The sequence below is a fragment of the Oreochromis aureus genome, unplaced genomic scaffold (genome assembly GCF_013358895.1).
Source record: "Oreochromis aureus strain Israel breed Guangdong unplaced genomic scaffold, ZZ_aureus HiC_scaffold_101, whole genome shotgun sequence".
NCBI lineage: Eukaryota > Metazoa > Chordata > Actinopteri > Cichliformes > Cichlidae > Oreochromis > Oreochromis aureus.
In genome coordinates, this window is record NW_024108718.1 from 38,712 (window position 1) to 58,220 (window position 19,509).

The 19,509-nt window shown below is 37.5% G+C and overlaps 1 protein-coding gene across 2 annotated transcripts; it reads right to left on the reverse strand.

Annotated features, from left to right (window-relative positions):
• Positions 1–3,005: 3,005 nt before the first annotated feature.
• On the reverse strand, positions 3,006–17,376 carry LOC116312622 (major histocompatibility complex class I-related gene protein-like). 2 transcript variants are annotated; one of them, XM_039607593.1, is made up of 6 exons: positions 17,329–17,376; positions 6,684–6,950; positions 6,074–6,352; positions 5,689–5,991; positions 4,189–4,296; positions 3,006–3,527 (listed from the first exon to the last, which is right to left on the reverse strand). In XM_039607593.1, coding segments are annotated over exons 1-6 (981 nt in total). In that variant the 5' UTR covers positions 17,330–17,376; the 3' UTR covers positions 3,006–3,504. The 2 variants fall into 2 exon arrangements, with proteins under 2 accessions (XP_039463527.1, XP_039463526.1); XM_039607592.1 differs by lacking the exon at positions 17,329–17,376 and adding an exon at positions 11,459–11,595.
• Positions 17,377–19,509: the final 2,133 nt, after the last annotated feature.

A 19,509-nucleotide genomic window follows, 5' to 3' on the forward strand; every position in this document is an offset into this window, starting at 1 on the left:
AACAACTGGGAGTGGTAACGTGACTTATCCAAAGTCCATGCTCTGTTAGGCTGGGCCAAAGTTATCTGAGTAAAAAAAAATTAAACATTAAACAGACTGCATGCCTCCTACAGTCTCCTACAGAAATAATTTAATTTCTATGTCTTAACGCATTTAGCGACGTTAACACTGTGTTAACCAGTTAATGCTGACAGCACTACTTTTTTTTAATTTCAGTTATTGTTAATGACTCTCCCATTTTTTTCTAGAATTAATTGTGGAAGTGCAAACAGTGTGCTGATAGTGTGTTGACAAATTACCAATTACTAAAACATTACAGATGAAAGCATGGCCATTAAGGTCAAAGGCACTCATATCCATGCACAATGCCCTTGTTCATTTAAAACATGGAAACACATTTGAGTCAATGTCATATTGATTCTTCAAGTAGATCAGATGAACCAGTTAGCTTCACATGCTCCCTGTGTCCTGGAAGCTAAGTTTAATTTTCAATATTTTTATTTGTGAGGCTCTGCGTTAAATGTATTGATAGATTTATAGGCAAAAATACTATTTTGAAATGTTATGTTTTATCTTAACTTTCATTGTTATCACAATAAATACCAGAAAATATTGTGATAGGGTTTTAAGTCCATGTTGCCCAGTTCTAATCTTCTTTTAATTGTTAATGTTTTTACAGTTAGAATTATAAATTATATTGTCAAACAGTCTAGAATTAATTAAAGCAAAATTGAAAAGCTTCTATTTTTGATTTCATATATTTTTAGATCTGACCCAGAGGAGTTGGTGCTTGTGCTTTACCAATGATGAACCTCACTGCACGTCACTTATGTGGGATATCAAACATTGCTTCATCATTCATCTGTTAATTTTTTTTACTTTATTGTTTAAAGAGTTTGAATAGAACCAAAAGTGGAAACTGATATTGAGTTCTTATCTCCACCAGAATACCAGTGTTGATGTTCGACAGGAATGCAGTCTAAAAGCTGCCTGTGTCGACTTAAATTTGAACCCAGATGAGCTGTTGAAGGAATTCTTGGAAGTATTTCTTTTTTTCATTTTAAGGACGTGGATCTGCCTGCACCATGTCCCTTCCAAGTTTTAAATGCACTTTAGAACAGCACACAGCAACACCACATATGAGCGGGCGGAGGGAGGTCTTCACACACCTGTTTTCTGTTCACAATTGGGGGTGGGGGGCCAAAAGGAGGAGTTGGCCATCTGGTCGGGGTCTGGAATGCTGGGCCTCCCTGCTGATGCAGGACTAGAGGCGGCCTGCTTGTCTTCATCCCAGAGCAAAAGGCAACATCTCTTGGGTATGGGGGTGGATTGCTCCTTTGAGGGTGAGGGCACCTGGACCTGGGTGTATAGAGTATGTTTGGGGACTGTGAAAGGGTGTACAGTGTTCATTTCTGTTTGTCTCCATGTTGGGTGTGTGCTGAGTATTTGTATATGTGTGCATGAAGGCAGGAATGCATGTTTGTGTGTGTGCCTGTTTGTTTATGCCTCCTGTGTGAAGCTCCTGCTGTGCACTGAACTCCTGACTATGGTCTGGGAGAGAGTGCTGTCACTTTTTGTTTGTAAAATACAGTATATAATGACCAATTTTTTGTGCAAGTTACTTTGAAGTATTAACTAAAAAAGGTTACTAGTTACTTCTTCAAAAAAGTAACTGACTTTTCCAAATAACAAAATTATATGCAGCTATTTATCTAAAATGCAGCCAAGGTGGGATGATTTAATATAAACATTTCAACCATTTACAGACCAATCAGGTGTTCCACATAAAATAAGATGCCACACAAATTATTTGTGTCACTCCAAGAGATAATTTCAGTCCACTATAAGATAAGGGGGGACATTACAAGCCTGATACCTGCAGGCCTGAACGGTGTGACAGCTGTGACATTCAGCAGTAGCAGTAGTGTTCTGATATATTAAAGAAAACCTATCGACTACACTATACAACACACTAACCACACACTCCAAACACGCTAAATGTCAAAACTCTCTCTCTCTCTTGCCACATCACTTCGAAACATTCCCTATTTTTAGGCTATTTTTCCTCAGCAAATCAGCAGCGTTTGACCTAAATATATGGGTCATGTGATTTGAACATGCAGGTCAAATGCTTAACACAGTGACTCCATTATATAAAACACTTCAGTGTAAGTGTGCCTAGTATATATGAGCATCTATGATTACACACAATTTATGTGAGTACTTTGTAAAGCACTTTGTGACACGTCTGTGAAAGGTGCCATATAAATAAATTTACTTACATACATACCTGTCCAGCTGTCTAGTGATTAATTACATGGAGACAGGACGTCACAGCAGAAGCATACTCCATAATGTGTGTACATTTTATATGTGTATTACATGTATTTTTCATCTATTGTGTGTACCACCATCTAGACGTCATAGGCAAAGAAAGACCACGCCATGGCACAACCGTTTTTTAAAACAAGCCTCAGTGTTTCAGGACGTTTCATTTGGCCATCACTAGTTGGAGGGCAGGCAGGTGAGGCTCAAAGAGAATTTCAGAGTGAGGTAATAATCCAAGAACAGCTGTAGCCAACAGCAATTGTTGAGAGTCCAGTAGAGCTGGCACAGGAAAACAAGGTAAGTAACACACTAGGAAACAGTAACATGGATCATGGAAGCTAGTTAATAAGTTGGAGTAGTTGACAAAGTGATGGTGAAGGAGAGTCAACGTGGAGCTTAAATCTATCAGCCCGATAGCTTTGAATCAGATCCAGGTGCGTGGAGCTGGGGAGGGGGCAGCCCTGCCAAGAGGCGGATACCAGAGAAGCTCAGGAACCTGATGGAAATTTCTAGACACTCACACGAATCATGACACTGTGAGTCTCTCTCTCTTTCAAGGAAACACAAACACAGAGCAGCTCAGAGTGAACTTTTCTTTAAAAGAAAGAAAGAAAGAAAGAAAAAGAAACTTTATTAATACAAAAGTCCTAATAGCATAGCAACTTTTTGTAGCACAAAGAAATGATGTAAAGTGTTGGAGAATACATAAAACATAATACTGAGTGTTAAAGGAAAAAAAAAACAATGTTCTAGATTTACATACATCATACTTTACTATATATAATGTAAGAACTGAAATAATACAAATAGAAATAAATAAACAGATAAAAGAAACACATCAACAAGAGGAGCTCATAGAGAATTTGTAGAGCTGATCTTGGAAAAGCAACATGTGTTTGGCACAATAATGCATTCAGATCATAATCCTGAAAACAAAAGCTGCCATACAGGACAGGATAATAATATTTTTTTTTTAACTTAAAATAGTTTTATTGTAAATCTGGGACAAAGTAATATAATCTTTTGGGTTGATGATTTATTTTTTCCAAATTTAGCCAAAATCACTGGAAGTAGAATTAACTTATGGAAGTCCACACAGATGTTTGTATCACTCTTGAGACATCTTTTCATAGGTAATCAGCCACACAGGGGGGTTTGTGGATTTAGTGTCTCAGACTATTCAGAGACATTGGCAGGAGCTGTAAGAACAAAAAGATGAAGCTGATATTTTCTATAATGTATAGTGAATGTTGATTTCTGTTAGTAAACACACTCCAACTCTCTAGATAAACATGAAACAAAGTGTCAGGCAAGCTAGAAGATAAATAGGGAAGTCACATTTTTAAGAAGCTATAACTAAAACAGAATCACATGGTACAGAGATTTTGGTGGAAAATGAGGGAAAGTACCGGCAGTTTGTAAAAGAAATGCTACTGCAACAATCACGAGTTGTTGATTTTTTTTTAAACTTACAAACCCCAAAATCATTACCAGACACATGACTAAGGTCATATGACACCATAAAAACTATGTTTTTTTTAAAGTTTTTTAGGGAGTAGTGATGAATGCTCGCATTAATATGTTCTACGTTGTTCCACATGAGCAAAATCTTTTCCCAAAATGTAGTTCACAGCTAGAGAGTTCAAAAGTTTGTGTTATGAAAACAGCTACAAAGATTGGCAGCGCTGCACTTCTATTACATCTATTACACAGATGCTTCTCACATCATCAGTTTACTGTCATATAATAATCTCTCTGTGGCTCTTATTTCACACTGTGGGTGTTTGGAATTCATGTTAAATGTGTCAGTATTGATTCAATCAAACATTAAAATCAACATTTCTCCAACAGATCTCTCACCTTTCTTTCTTTTGTAAGTGACAAACACCACAGCTGCCCCAACTGCAGCAGTTGCAATGAGGACGATAGCTAGAACAACCACTGTAGCTCTGATGTCAGCGGGCTTCTCTGTTGAACAAAACATGGAAACACTTTATTATACAGAGGACAGATGAATGAGAGTACTAAAGAACAAGTGAGGAATGACTCAGTAAGGACCTGATAGTTGATGAATCTGACATATTTGATTGAAATAAGATGCAACACAAAACCACTAATACTCAGTTAATACTCCAGTGTTAGATATTCGTCTTGAGATCACTGAAGATAAAAATACTCCATATAGTATTTTATTACTCTTAGCTTACTTCAGTTATCTACCATTAGTGTTCAATTTTAAGTCATCTTACGGATTTATTAGTAATTATTTCTTTATGAGTTTCTGAGAGAATTTATATGTCAGGGGCTGGGTCTGTGACCTAGCATTTTGAGTTCATTTTGGATTTTTGGATTTCTCACATCATATTGAATATATCCTTAGTTCTTGTGTAGCCATTATTAGAGTTTAGTTGAGTTTCATTCTACTTTTGTTTCTTCTATAATTTCTGAGTCATTAGTGTTTCAGTGTTGTTTTATTTTGAAAGTCTGGTGTTTCCATGTTTAATGTGCTTAGTTTTACTCTTCCCCTGTGGTGTCATTATGTTCATTCGTGTCAGCTGTTTCCTCACATGTTTCCACTTCCTACTGTGTGTATTTAGTCTGTGTGTTTTATTCATTCTTTATCAGGTTGTCTGTGTTATCTACCACCACGTCTCATCAGGCTTCCAGGATTTTTATGATTTTGTTCAGGGCGTGTTCATGTTTTTAGTTCATGTTTCTTGGTCTAATAGTTTCTGTCATGCTCCTCTTCAAAATCATGCTCATAGCTGTTATAGGTGTTCCTATTTTTTCCAGTTTAGGTTTTAGTTTACCAACTGTTCTCATTGTTTTGTTTTTGGGTTTTTTTTGTTCATATAAACAGCTGTAATAAAGGGTTAGGGGTTGTTTAAAACACAGTTCCGTCTCCTTCCATGTCTGCACTTGGGACACTATTCTCTCAACACAAGGTGAGCTCCTGCTGGCTGTGACAGTTTGATTGATTAGTGAATGTAAATATGGCGAAGGTCAACTTATCCACCATCGTCTCAAGTACCTTAATACTTTATTGTAAAACAGTTACACCGTATGAAAGGAATCGCAACAATCCCTCGATCATATACAAGATCCTGTATGTGAAAAACAGCTTGAAACATAGCTTTAAGAAACCTCCAGCAGAGAACATTAGATTAGAACAAGAGATGTTGAAGATGGAACTGCCAGCCAGGAAGAAAAGAGGAGAAAAGAGGAAGAAGACAGAGAAGATTCACTAGTGTATGAAGAAGGACATGCAGAGGATTGCTGTGAGAGAGAAATCACTTTTTAAAAAAAATAAATAACTACTCTGTAAAAATTACTCATAACTGTTGCAGGATCCAATCTTACCCCTGTTGGTCCTGATCGCTGCTTTGTCCAGTTTGGTCATCATGTACTCGTTCACACCAGAGAGCTGAAACACACAGTCGTACCTCTGCCAGTCTTCAGGTGTGACTGATGAAACATTCAGATCAACACTCAACTGGAAGGTATCATCATTGTTGGGGAGGATCTCTCCAGGATCCACACCTTCATGAAGCTCCTCTCCATCTTTCCTCCAGAACATCTCAGCTCTGTCAGGATAGAAACCTGTAGCGTGGCAGCTGACTGGAGAGGAGGGAGTCTTCTGAAGGAGAGACACTGAAGGAAAACCTGGAAAAAGAAAAGTGTTGCCTTCTCTTTGAATTGTCATATAAATTAAATTTTTTTTCTACATCAGATTCTGTAATTCTACCTGGTGTCTGCAAAAAATCCTTCCCATACTGCACATACTTCTTCAAAAACTCAGGGCATTCATGGACATAAAAGTTTTTGTTGTATTGTAGTCGTTCTTTTTCACCATCCCATCTCAGTTTGGTGATGACAGCCTGTGGTTTTAGGGCAATCCATATAAGTCGCTGCGGGTCGAATGTTAGAAAGTCGTCTCCATCATAACCATATTGATTGAACCCATTAACCTCTCCAGTCTCATCATCCCATTCACAGCCATCCAACTTTTGCAAAATATGAATACCTGAAAAAAGTACACAATAACTACAAGAAAGCCGTGAGATGTCAGCATTACAGACAAAAAAATAGAGGGTCATACAGTTACTGGCACAAAAAAAAACACTCACTGTGGCAGGTTCACATTTTTTCCCTGCTTTTTTCACTGTTCTTCTTTTATTTTCTTCTTTTCTCTCCACTTGTCCATAAAGTAGCACATCATATGATCATTCTTTACATTTTATATCTACTATATCTAACCTAATTTTAAAAACTAGAAAATAGAAAACTAGTTTTCTATTTTAAACCAAACCACCATAAAAAAAAATTCTGCAGCAACAGATAAAACATATCCATACCTCTAGTTTGGTTGAAACGTTTCCTCAAATCCTCAATGTAATGTTTGAATAAGTGTTTGAGATCCAAAGATTGTGTAGTGTACCACTCCAGGTGCTGAGGATCATCCTTCATGAGTTTTTTCATCCATTCTGTTTTGGGTTCTGGTCTTCCTGTGTTGCTTTCATAGTAACCTCCCTGGACTTCATCAACAAGTCCAACCACCACAAACTCCGGGATGCTCTGGACTCCAGATGTTTGAGTGAAGAAAAACTTCAAGGAGTGTTTCACTGTAACAATGACGAGACTTTGAATTAGATGACATTGCTATTATATTGTTTAATTTTTTACAAGACTGTCCGCATTATATTCAAGGATTTATTTGTTTTGTCATTAACCCTTTAACCCTCTACTGCATGACTTTTTAATTTTGGGGAAACAATTTTTTTCCCTATTTTGGGGGAGCTTTAGGATCCCTAATAATATATGAATCATAAAATTTGACACCCCCCAAAAAAAAAAAAAAAAAAAAACAGATATTGGTTTGTTGCTTCAAGGCAACACTGTGCGACAAGAATAGTTGTCACGGCTGGGAAGCAGTCGTGTGGAGTATTGAAAAAAGGATCCAAAACGCAGGTACTGGCTGGGGTGCGAGTGAGTGTTTATTTACAGATAAGGTGACAAAAACAGGAAGAGCAGAGCGGGGAGTAAACAAACCTAAACTGGGAAAACTAAAGAACAAAACTTAAACCGAAACACTCACGGGAGGAGGAGCAAAATGCACAAAGAGAGATGGCAGAGAGACACAGAATGAATACCAGGTAACATAGAATAATGCAGACTGACATGGAATTAAACAGACAACACAGGAAAACACAGGGCTTAAATACACAGGGGAGTAATCAGGGAATGGGCAACAGGAGGGAGACACAGCTGGGAGAAATTAGGCTAACGAGACAGGGGAGAGGTAAAACTGAAAACACTGACATGAGAGATGAACTTTCAGAATAAAACAGGAAACAAACAGACAGAGAACCAGACAGGACACTGAACTTGACAGGCAGACTCATGAACAGAAACAGTGACACCAAGGACATACAGAGGGAACACAGGCAGGCATGAAACAAAAACACTAACACATAGCACACCTAAACAAAAGACAAAACAGAATAAACAAGAACATAGAATAATATAAAGAAACACAAAACACAGAGTCCTCAGACTCAGGACCATGACAGTAGTAAAATGCCAAGTTATTCTATAATAAGCTGTATTAGTACAACAAGGATGAACAAATAAATACACAACAAATAAACAATGTAAACATTTCACAGAACAATAAAACACCAAAATATCCAACACTGGACTCTAACCCCATGCACACACACGCACACACACACACACACACACACACACACACACACACACACACACACACACACACACACACAGACACCCACTCACACACACACAAACACTGTGTTTCCATCACTTTTGGGGACATTACATTAACTTACATTCATTTTCTGGAGACTTATCCTGACTCTACCCATCACAAGTCCCTGCCTGAACCTTACCCTAACCCTGACTCAAGCCTTCACCCTAAAATTGAATGATTTACCTTGCAATTTGTCCCCATAAAGTAGGCGAGACCTCACAATGTGAGTGTGTAAACAAATTCGTGTCCCTACAACAATAAGTAATACACGACCACACACACCCACACAGCAAAATTGGTATGGCCTGGATCAGGCCCACACAATGTGCTTACACATGGTCCACATACCGCAAAGAATGATGGCCTTTGGTGGCCCAGACCTGGTTTGCCAGAGGTGGCCCACACATGGGCCAGCACAAGGCCAGTTTCAGACACACTGTATGGACTGATTTTTATATAGCGCTTTTCTACTCTCCCAGATTACTCAAAGTGCTTTAAACAACATGCCACATTCACCCACTTTCGCTTAACTGAGTGCCTCCTAACTACATTCATACACATTCACACTCTTGACATGCAGACTGGAGGAGCCAGGGATCAAACCACTAACCTTCCGATCAGTTTGTAACCTGCTCTACCACCTGAGATATGACATGCCATTGCATAAACAGTGGCGTCATTGCCAGACCTGGCACACATCTGGTTGACATACACTGCCAAAACATCAGTCAGTCAGAAGTGCCAGCTTGATGCAATATCTGGGCCAGACCTGTTTTCTGTAGGCCTGGGCCACATAAACCAAGCCACAATCAAGCCAGATATGGCATGCAATTGCATAGACAGTGTCATCTATGCCAGGCCTGTCCCATGTCTGGATGACATATGTCTTATCATGCCAGAAGTCAGCCAGCAGTGCCAGCTTGATATCAGATCCTGGCCAGACCTGCTTGCTATGTGGGCACTAACATACACACAGACACAGTTACTTTACCAATGGACCCCTGAGCTCCTAAGTGTCCCGCAAACCTCATTCAGGGATCCACTCCTCTACTTCACTGTCACTTCCTGAAAGCTCACTGTCCTCACTTTCTGAGGACAGGAAGTGCACATTCCCTTGGTTTCCTTCCATAAAAGGTATTTACATCCATGTCTTGTAGTTATGAGTAGATTGTAAAATTAACAGTTTTACTGTATAAATAAATTTTAAAAAGTAGAACAAACAATCAAATATGCTTCTTAACATATTAATGTGCATACAAGTATTTTTAATATACATTTATTTCACTATAAACATGTAAAATAGTGATCTTTATCTTGCCTCCTAATGGAGATGGTCTGTCATGTAGTGCAGCTTGCAGAAAGGGGTCCTCCCCCAGAAAATAAAAGTCACACCACCTTCAACTCATTATTTTATAGGAAAGAGGTGTGTCTGGTAGCATTATTTGAAAAAAAATAAGTGGTTTATTTATTTATTTTTTTAAGTTCCAGTGTAAGGCATGAAAATGTGGTTTGTTGCCTCAGGGCAATGCTATGCTGTAGAGGGTTTTAAGTAACATCCATGTCCAGACAATACGCTAACATTGTTTGGTGTACTTCAATCTAACTGGAATGCACTTGTTAGGCTTTCAAGTTTCAAGAAAATTTATATTTAAGAATTGTTTATGCTAACTAATTAGACATAAACATTCTCAACAAAAAGACTAACAAGAAAAATGCTTTCTAAGCAACATCTCAAACTGCTTAGTTACTGTATTGTTGGTGGAGACTGTGGTAACGCTCCCTGGGTTTATGATGCTGGAATTAAGGACAGCAAAGTGAGTCTTCACCAAGCCACCAATGAGAGAGGATTTTTATGTATATAAGCGTAAATAGCTTAAAGTGTTTCAATCGTTTAAACAATTAAATATTGTGCCATTAGAGAGTAATTTATGATTCAACTCAAACAGGCTGGCGAAGGCAAGTGTTTATCCTGATTTTAACTTATTTAAGCAAAAGTTATTTATTAAGTAACCAGGTTAGTATGATTTGCCCACAACCAGTAACCTTCAAACTTCAGGGTACATTCCCTAAAGGTTACTTTTTTAGAAGGTTCCTAGAACGTACTGACCTTAAGAGAACCTTCTGGGAATATTACCTGGAGGACCTCTAAACATTTCTTTCTGGAAGGCTGGCTAGACAATTTAGTTATTTGTGGTGTGAGTTAATGTCATATTTAGCATGTTAACATTAATAAAAATTAATTTCAAATAATGTTCTTTCAGTGTGATGATGCTGTCCGTACATAGAACTTCAACAGATGTCATATATATATATATATGCCAACAGACTCCCATGCACTCAGTGATTAGACTGACACACACACACATGCACACCGTCTTACACATTACTACCAAATACTTGTCTGCAGTATATCACACTCATACACACACACACACATGCACACAAACACACACACATGCAGAAACCCCTTCAGACGCCAAGTTACTTTTGCACAATACTCAGCATTTTGCACATGCTGAGTATTCCACTGCACTGTGTTGTGTCTGTATCATCCTGTTCTGTCTAGTGTTGCAGTGTCTTGTCTTGTTTATTTTCTTGCATTTTTTTTTTTTTTGCACATTGCACTTTTACGTAGTCCTGTGTTTGTGAATTACATGTCATGTGTAGCACCAGCGTCTCAGAGGAACGTTGTCTCATTTCACTCTGTACTGTACCACTGTACATAGTTGAAATGACAATAAAAGCCCCTTGACCTGCTGTCAGACCAAGATACATGCACACACACACATTCCAGTCACTGTGTCCAAAGACACACTCAAGCAGAAAACATAAAAAATTAAAAACTGTGTCTTTAAAGTCTGCAGAACAAATCACGTTTTTCATCCTTTTTATGCTTTCCTATTAGTTTACAGGTTGTTGCGTTTGAGTTCTTTATCTGCTTATTACAGAAACGTCGTTTGTACTTAGCGTTTGAAAGAATCTACAAAACAGTTAGCTTAAGAGAAAGTTATGCAGTTATCTATAAAATGACTATGACTCCTATATACCCTGTCATAAGGTATATCATGGAATCTTGACAAGAATCCTTTTATTATTAAAAGAAAAAATAATTAGAGAGTTCAAATTTAAACCTTCTTTATCTGATCTGATCTATATTTTTCGTCGTCGTTCTTTTTTATTTTTTGAAAAGTTGATTTATGGTCCGTGATTTATGAAAGCAAATGTATAATATACAACTGGTCACGGTCTGTCTCCTCTCAATAAATTCTTATTTTCATTCAGCTGTAAAAGTGAAACTGAAGTGAAAATACAGCGCGAGTGCGTCCAAAGAAATTATGAAGAATGTGGACGTGATCTTACCTGATGAGGAAAATGCACAGAAGAAAAGCAACAATAAGAACCTTTCCATTTTCCAATTTGTATTATACCTATTGAACCAAAGCAGTGAGCTATTGTTCTAATTCAGCCCAGGGTTTCATTCACGGGAAAGATGTGGCTTTGACGTATCGCCTCGAAGAGCACGTGAATACAAGAAGAGCACACCACATCCCGTCCTCGAGACAAAATTATGACGCGCGCCAGGGAAGTAACTTGTGTGTTTCTCCTACAGTGCCTGATGCGCGGTCAAGAACCCCCGTTTAAATTTTCTGTGCTGCAAGTCCATTTAGAAAACACATTTTTAACGCTTTATTAAAAATGAAAGTTTAATGTTAGAGTAAATGAATGATCTAAAATAATAACACAATTACAACCCCCAGAAAAAATTCTGTCTTAGACATAAATTAAAACAGAATGCAATGATTTTCACATCTCATATAACCATATTTTATTCACAAGAGAAGAACAGAAAACATATTGAATGCTTAAGTGACACATTTTACTATTTCATGATCTTTCCCCACACATGTCATAATCCCCAGAAAATATTTTCTGGAGAAAATAACTCAACCTCTCCAGGTTGTCTTTCACCTGCTCCGATTTAGCTGTAAGCAATTAGCAGATTAAAGTCATACAGTGTTTGAGGAGTTAATGACGGAGAATATGGAGCAAGGACGTCGATTTGGCACGGACGGAAGGGACATGTCCCCACCAATATCCAGCAATTATTGAATTGTCCCCACCAATAATTTGATCTCTTCGAGTAAAGAAAAACAAACCAGATAGAAAGAAAAAAACGATCTGTCTTGTCTCTTTCACCCAGCGGTGAACAAATAGTTAATTTACGTTCTCTACTGGAGTCCTACCTCATGTGACAAATATGGCCAATGTGATTGGCTGTGCCTTTCAGGGAGCTCTGTTTAGTTTTAGCAGCGGCATGCCTGCACTGCGAGGAGGAGAGGAGGATTGCAGCAAAAAGGAAGAACCTGGATATAAGAAAGTATTTTTCAAAGAAACCTGTAAGTCACTTAAAGTCAAGTTCACTCATAAAATGTGTCCGTCATAATAACGTTACAGGCTATACTAGGTTTTGGCCCACATCAGTCTAAAATTGTATTTAACCATGAATAACTTTTTTGAAAACTAAATGCACATCAGACAGCACTGTTACTTATCTCAGTCTCCCAGAGTAGCATTTCTAATTTTGATTGAAACTGTCAGAGAAAACTGCAGCCTCGAGCAAGCCAGGATATTAGTTTACAGAGGCTGTTAAAATTATATGTCTAACGTTAAAATGTTGGTGACACAATAATTTCATCCTAATGGTACTGACTTATTCATAGGGTTAATTTTTGAAACAAAATATGACAAGGTAGTCATGATTTTGCAAATATTATAATACCTTGTAGTGCAGTTTGCACAAATTGTTTTAAAAATGCACTCACCCTGCAAACATTACTGATGAGTCAAGATCTGCACAAATTGACAGAAACACTGAAGCAGCTACACATTTTATTCTCATTGTCATGTATGTCCTATTTGTCAGGTGACAGAAGAACCAACACAAAGCTCAGAGAGTAATGGTGATACATGATCACAGGTGAAATTGGATGATGACTTGGTGGTTCATCACTGTATTTGAAGCACGTGTGTGACTGCATGTATTTGGAATGTCTCACTGTTACTTATCAGGTGACAGAGGCAGCTCTGCCATGTTGTACTTGGACAGAGGTGAAGAGGCGAGGTCACAGGTGACTGACTGATGATCTGGTGCTATAGATTAACTAGTATTTATTATCATGACAATTGTTAGGCTGCTGATGTAAATTGATTCATAAGTGTATATTTGACAAAGAATCTGAATTGAAATGTCGCACTTTTTGTATGGCACGGATCAATGTGTTATTTTATCAGCTGGCAGTATGTCCTAGTGCAGTCAGAGGGGAAGAGTCAGGGCCAAAGGTGAGGCACATCAAGCACATAATAATAATTTTGTGGTAATCTTAGATGAGTACTTTTATGGACAAAAACCACCAGGTCATTCAGTGTTCCCTTAGTGCTAATGTATATGACATGTTGGTGTACTATAACTGAAGTAATGTTGTTAAGTCCTTAAAGTCATATTCTTTTATTGTCTTGACTGTATATGAAGCTGTTTTTATTTTTGTATGATACCTGGTTTATATGGAATATGGCTGAAGTAAACTAAAGTCTAAAATACTTTGCCATTTGTTTAATAGTAATTTAACATTATATAATTCATATATAAAACTATGAATTGTAATTTTAAACGGTTTAAAAGCATGAAAGGCAAGTATAGTTCTCCTTTTTTATCAAGAAGCAAAGACCAAAAGGAAAAAGAAAAAAGAAACAGGGCAGGGTTCGGTGGTTGAATCAACCGTCCCCACCAATGCCAAAACCAAATCTATGCCCTTGATATGGAGAATGTCATATGACACAAATAACTCATGAAAAGTGTGACTCAAACAGAGAAGTGAAACCCAGGGTGACGAGCACGAGTACACATAAACAAGTGAAACTGTTAATTCTGTCCACAGAGTCCTTTTCACTTGGACGAGAAAACCATAGAGTAGATGTGTTTGAATGCTCACTGGTTGTATTTATCTGTCATGGTCCTGGGCCATGTTGGCCCAGTATTCTTAGTTTTCGTGTGTTTTGTATTTTGCTCTTTGTTTATGCCGTGCCCCTCTGTGTATCTGTGAACCCTTGTCTCCCCTCTTTGTATTGTATTCCATGTTTCCCCAGCCCGCTATGCCTGTGCTCTCCCCGTGCTCTCCTGTCTCTCTCTCTCCTCCAGTCTGCACCTCTGTACTTCCTGTTTTACTTTGACAGTCTCCCGTCAGTGTCGTGTTTCTCCTGCCGTGTCTCGTTATGATTATCTGTGTCAGCTGTGTTCCCCGTGTGCTCCCACTTCCCTCGTTAACCCTCTGTGTATTTATGTGCATGTCTCCCTCAGTTCAGTGTCATGTCGTCAATGTCTCCTCCCCGAACCTGTGTGCCTTTCTGTGTTTCCTTGGTCCTCAGTTTAGTTTACCCAGTTTAGTTTGTAAGGCCTGCAATAAAGCAGCGATTTTGAGTTCAGCTTCTGTCTCTGTGAGTTTTGCGTTTAGGTCCTCATCTGCCTTCACACAGCTTGTTCATGACATTATCTAAATTCTGTGTGGAAAAAGAAACTCACAGAGTAAAACAGAAACACCAGCATGGCTGCTGAATGTTCTTGGGAGGAGGCATTTTCAGTCTTTTAGCTACATTGTCTCTTTAAATTTAAAGTTAACGACTCAGTCAGGGTGAAATATTTCATACATGTTACTGTTTAGAATGACATTTTGAAAAGGTATTTCTTGCCACTAATGAAATAGTAGCCCAGTAGTAGAAGTAGCTCAGTAGCCCTCTAACAGAAACTCTTGCAATAACATACTTTTCTGATACAGTTCACTGCCCGTCTTTAAAGTGTTCTAGTTAATTTCTTCTCAGCATTTTTTACTTCTCCTCTCTCACCACTGTCCACAGATACTTGTCTCTGTGGAAACTTTGGCCTGTAGCATTTTTTTGTGAATTTTGCTTTAATTATACTGCTTCCCATGAAAAAAAAAAAACATAGATCCATTGGTAATTAATGATTATAGACCATTTTCTATTCTTTCTTTTCTCAGTAAAATATTTGAAAAATGTTTACAAACAACTGAATAGATATCTTTAAAGTCACAGTGTTTATTATAAGTACCAATCATAGCTCAGAATCAATCAAAGCACAAGAGAAAGCTCTTACTGAAATTATCAAATGCCTGACGATCCACAATGATTCACTGAGCATCAGTTTTAGTTGTTCTTGATCTCACTGCTGCTCTCACCCCTGTTCCACAGCATTTAATTCAGAATTCAGAATTCTAGTTCCTTCCTTTGGAATTGGTCGTCACAATACACTTTGGTTGAGCTTAAGTCGCCCGCCGTGGCTGTGGATGCTGATGTACTATCGTGGTGTTCTGGGATGTTTAAAAGAAGGTGCGTCTAAAGTAAAAATGTCTGCTGTGATAAAGGAGGTCTGACAAGTTCAGCTGCTCTTTATTTTCTGTATTTTTCACATCAATAAGATTCTTTTTTCTTGACTTTTAAATTCCTTTAAAAATAAATTGTCTTGTAAAAGCACCAGCTTTATATATATATATATATGTAGTTGTTAATTTAATTCTTTTTACCTCTTTAAGGTTGCATGCATTTGTACATTTTTATTGCATACATATGTATACAACACATTTTAACTCATTTTACTCTGACGTCTCTGTAATCGGTCTGAGCAAAAGACTAACCAGCATGTTGATGACAAATAAGTTAAAAATAACTTGAATCAGCAGACTGGAAACGTTTCATGACGTAAACATAGTGTATGTATAGCAGAGATGAAGTTTTCAGTCTTTACAGATGCGGAAGTGCCTTAAATCTGCATTCTTGCTAATGGCCAGGAGTACAATCTATAGCAGATGCCCAAATAGTTCCCTTGAACTTGGTGAACAGTAAACAGTTTCCTGATGAGTTTATAGTCACTACTTTTAAACCTTACATGATGGTCATTCAGTTTGGAGTAAAAAAGATGGATATGCTTTAGGTCGGACTTACCTTGTCTAATTGCTACTGTTATGTCTTTTCAATAAGAAAGGTTTTGTGGAAAATTGAAAGACATTTTAATTCTGCTTGAAACATATTTTATCTTGTACATGGGTAATCCCAATAACTTTGGGTGCAGACTCCAATAACTTTGTTCATCTTCGCCCTATATCAAATCTAATGCATTTGTCTAATTGTTACTGTTATGATATTCTGGAAAATGGAAAAACATTTTAATTGTGCTTGAAACATATTTTATCTCGTACATGGGTAATCTGTTATCTTATTAATTTCACAGAGGTATTACTTTGCAGAGGAATTTTTGAGACTGAATTTATATCAGAACAACAGGTTACAATATAAATTTGTACCGCAACTAATGATTAAAATTACCTTAAAAACAAGTAGGCTGTATTACTTTTGCCAGCACAATTATTCAGTAATCACTAAGTAAGAGCTGATTCAAGTTCTGATTCACATGCTCATCAGAAAAATACCAGAAATGTAAAAGCTGTTATTACTAAAAATAATAAAATTAAAAAAACAATTTTCTTTGCACTCAAGTTTCTTAACTGGAGGTTTGTTAACTTGTCAAGAGGGCGGTGTGTTTGTCTGTGTGGTCTTGGACGCAACAAACTTTTATATAAATTACAGATATCTTAAGGATGTGTGACACAGCAAACACACTATGGTAAGAGGAGGGCTCCTTTAACAACTTGCCTTTTTATTTGTATATTTGATATGATAAAATCCTGCCCTTTAGTGTTTCGTTGTGTGGTATGTTGCTTTGCTTCCTGTCATTGTCTTCCCATCTCTAATTACTTGTGATTAAACTACTTTTATTGATAAAACTGTTAAACCACTATCAGTCACCTTCTAAACCATTAAATAAATGCTTGTGCCATTCTATTTTGTTTTAAAGAATGTATACATTTATTATATGTCAATGATATAATGTATATTTTGGGAAGGCTTTAACAAAATAACAAAAACTTAAGGCTTATCCATCCATGAAACAGATCATCTGTTCTCTGTAGGGAGCTTTTCACAATTTCTAAATACATATTCAGCTGATCTGGGCAGATGTGTGTGAGTATATTTTTAGTGTATTTTATTGCATCTCCTTCAGCATCCCATTTCATTTTAGTAATGTCAGCATCTGTTTTCAGCGCAATCCATATCAGCGTCTTAAAATCAAAGTGAAGAACTCTTTTCCATTATATGCTTACTCTAAGACAGCTGCCACCTCTCAAGTGTTTTCATCCCACTCACAGCCTTCTATCCTCTGTGGACACCTGAAGAGAGAGAGAGGAAGACCATGGACACTACAAATCATAATAACATTGTACATTGTGTGAAGTACTCTCAGCCCTTTTTAAGCATGAATAATGAAATATAACTGGAATAGTAGGCCTGTCACAGCAGCAACATGATGGGATGTTTGAGACTCCAGAGGATCCAGTGAAGAAATATTTCAGTGAGTGTATCACTGTGGAACAAATACGATTTATAATGTTAATTAATTAAACAAGACAAAGAATACCTACATGCAACATAAAAGAGTCAAGCATTGTCAGAATTACTTTCAGTATAATTCAGTAAGATTCACACTTTGCAGTAACAGTATCATTATAAGAGTCTACAGTAGGACTGAGTGACTGTGATTTTTATTTGATGTGCTTTGAGTGTTTCTCTCACGCTTAAAAAGTAGGAACAACCAATATATATCTGAAATAAAAGAATGTTAATATGTTCAATATTTTAGTTTTGTTTAATTTTGCATTACATAAGAAAATTTTGTCATGTTTTGATTCCCTATTATTCCAGAAAATGGGTATGAAAATGTAGTTAGTAAGATTCAGGCTACTGAAAACCTTTAAAATGAAACAAAAGTGAAAACGCTGCTTAAAGTCAGGTGAGAGTGCTGTTAGAGATAAAAGATTTAAGGGTTTTTTCTTACCTGCAAAAGAACTATGACAGGAGAAAAGCAGAAAAAACAGCTTCATCTTTTTTTAATGCTTAATGTCAAAATTATCATTCCTTTTGTTGAAGTATATAGCTCATGGGTCATATTATTCACAAGGTGACCTATGTCCTCGCCAGTAATAAAACCTGTCCTGACGTGCGTCACTTGCGCAGTAAAACATTTGCCTTGTAATTTTGCCCCCAAAACACTAGTTGGCGATGGAGTATCTCTCTTAAGGTCCATCCTGGAAATTATATACAAATAAGTAGTAACTCAAAACGCGTGTCAAACGCCTGTACTGTGGCCACGAGCCACTTTACGAGGGAGGTGACCATCATATTATGGCTTAGATTTGACGCAAAAGATGAAATTTAAAAATGTTTGAGTAAATAAATGCTAAAGCTTCTGTGTGTTTCTGTGGTTATCACACAGTCTGTTTATGATTTCTTTCACTAGAAATTCTGATCACCCCCCCCCCTTGTCTGCTGGTCTCTAATACGCTCAACACACAATCAGCTACATCAACCTAGTTGGAGCAGGGTCAAAATATCTATTTTAGAGAGGATTAAACAGACAGAATAGGTTTTGTTTATAATGCTTATATTTTATTCTAATCCAATTTATTTCACTTTTTATCCTGTTACAATTTGCCAACTTTAATGCATTTTAGTTTTCCCCTTTTGTGATTCATACATTCAGGGTTCGGATTCTATCCCTCCAGAATGAGCTCCCAGCTGCTGATTTGTTAGAAATGACTCAAAATAAAATAGCTTCAATCTAAAACAGGGGTGTCAAACGTACGGCCCGCGGGCTGGATCAGGCCCGCAAACGGGTTTAATCCAGCCCGTGAGATGATTTTTTTAAAGAATAAAAATGAGCTGCAATTTTTCAATAAAGAAACTGCTGTTCCAATTGTGTCCATTGGATGGTGCGGTAGCAATTGTGAGCTACTTTGTTTTGCCCGCGGAATTTAAACCTGATGTGCTTTGGCACCTTCATTGCCCCAATATGTCTCTGTCAAAAAAGAGAAAAGTGGATGCAGAGTGCAGAGTGTTCCAAGAAAAATGGTCATCCTCCTATTTATTCACAGAAGTGAATGGGAAAGCTGTATGTTTGGTGTGTTCCCAGCATGTTGCAGTGCTGAAAGAATATAACCTCCGTCCACTATCTTCATGCCGACAAATATGACAACTTTCAAGGACAGCGGAGAAGAGAGAAGGTGATGAACTGTTGGCGGGTCTGAAGAAACCGCAGTCTGTGTTTACTCACAGCCGAGACATCAGTGACGCTGCAGTGAAAGCTAGCTACCTCATTGCTAACGAAATTGCACTAGCTTCAAAACCATTTAGTGAGGGTGAATTTGTAAAAACATGTATGATGAAGGCATCGGAGATTGTGTGCCCTGAAAAGCGCCAGGCCTTTGCAAATATCAGCCTGACAAGAA

Excerpts from the sequence above, each read along its gene's own strand:
- LOC116312622 (XM_039607592.1), bottom strand. The coding sequence starts at position 11,507 with ATGGAAAGGTTCTTATTGTTGCTTTTCTTCTGTGCATTTTCCTCATCA. Across the intron at positions 5,992-6,073 it reads GGATTTTTTGCAGACACCAG|GTTTTCCTTCAGTGTCTCTC; the intron begins GTAGAATTACAG and ends TTCTTTTTCCAG. Across the intron at positions 4,297-5,688 it reads AGCGATCAGGACCAACAGGG|AGAAGCCCGCTGACATCAGA; the intron begins GTAAGATTGGAT and ends TTTGTTCAACAG.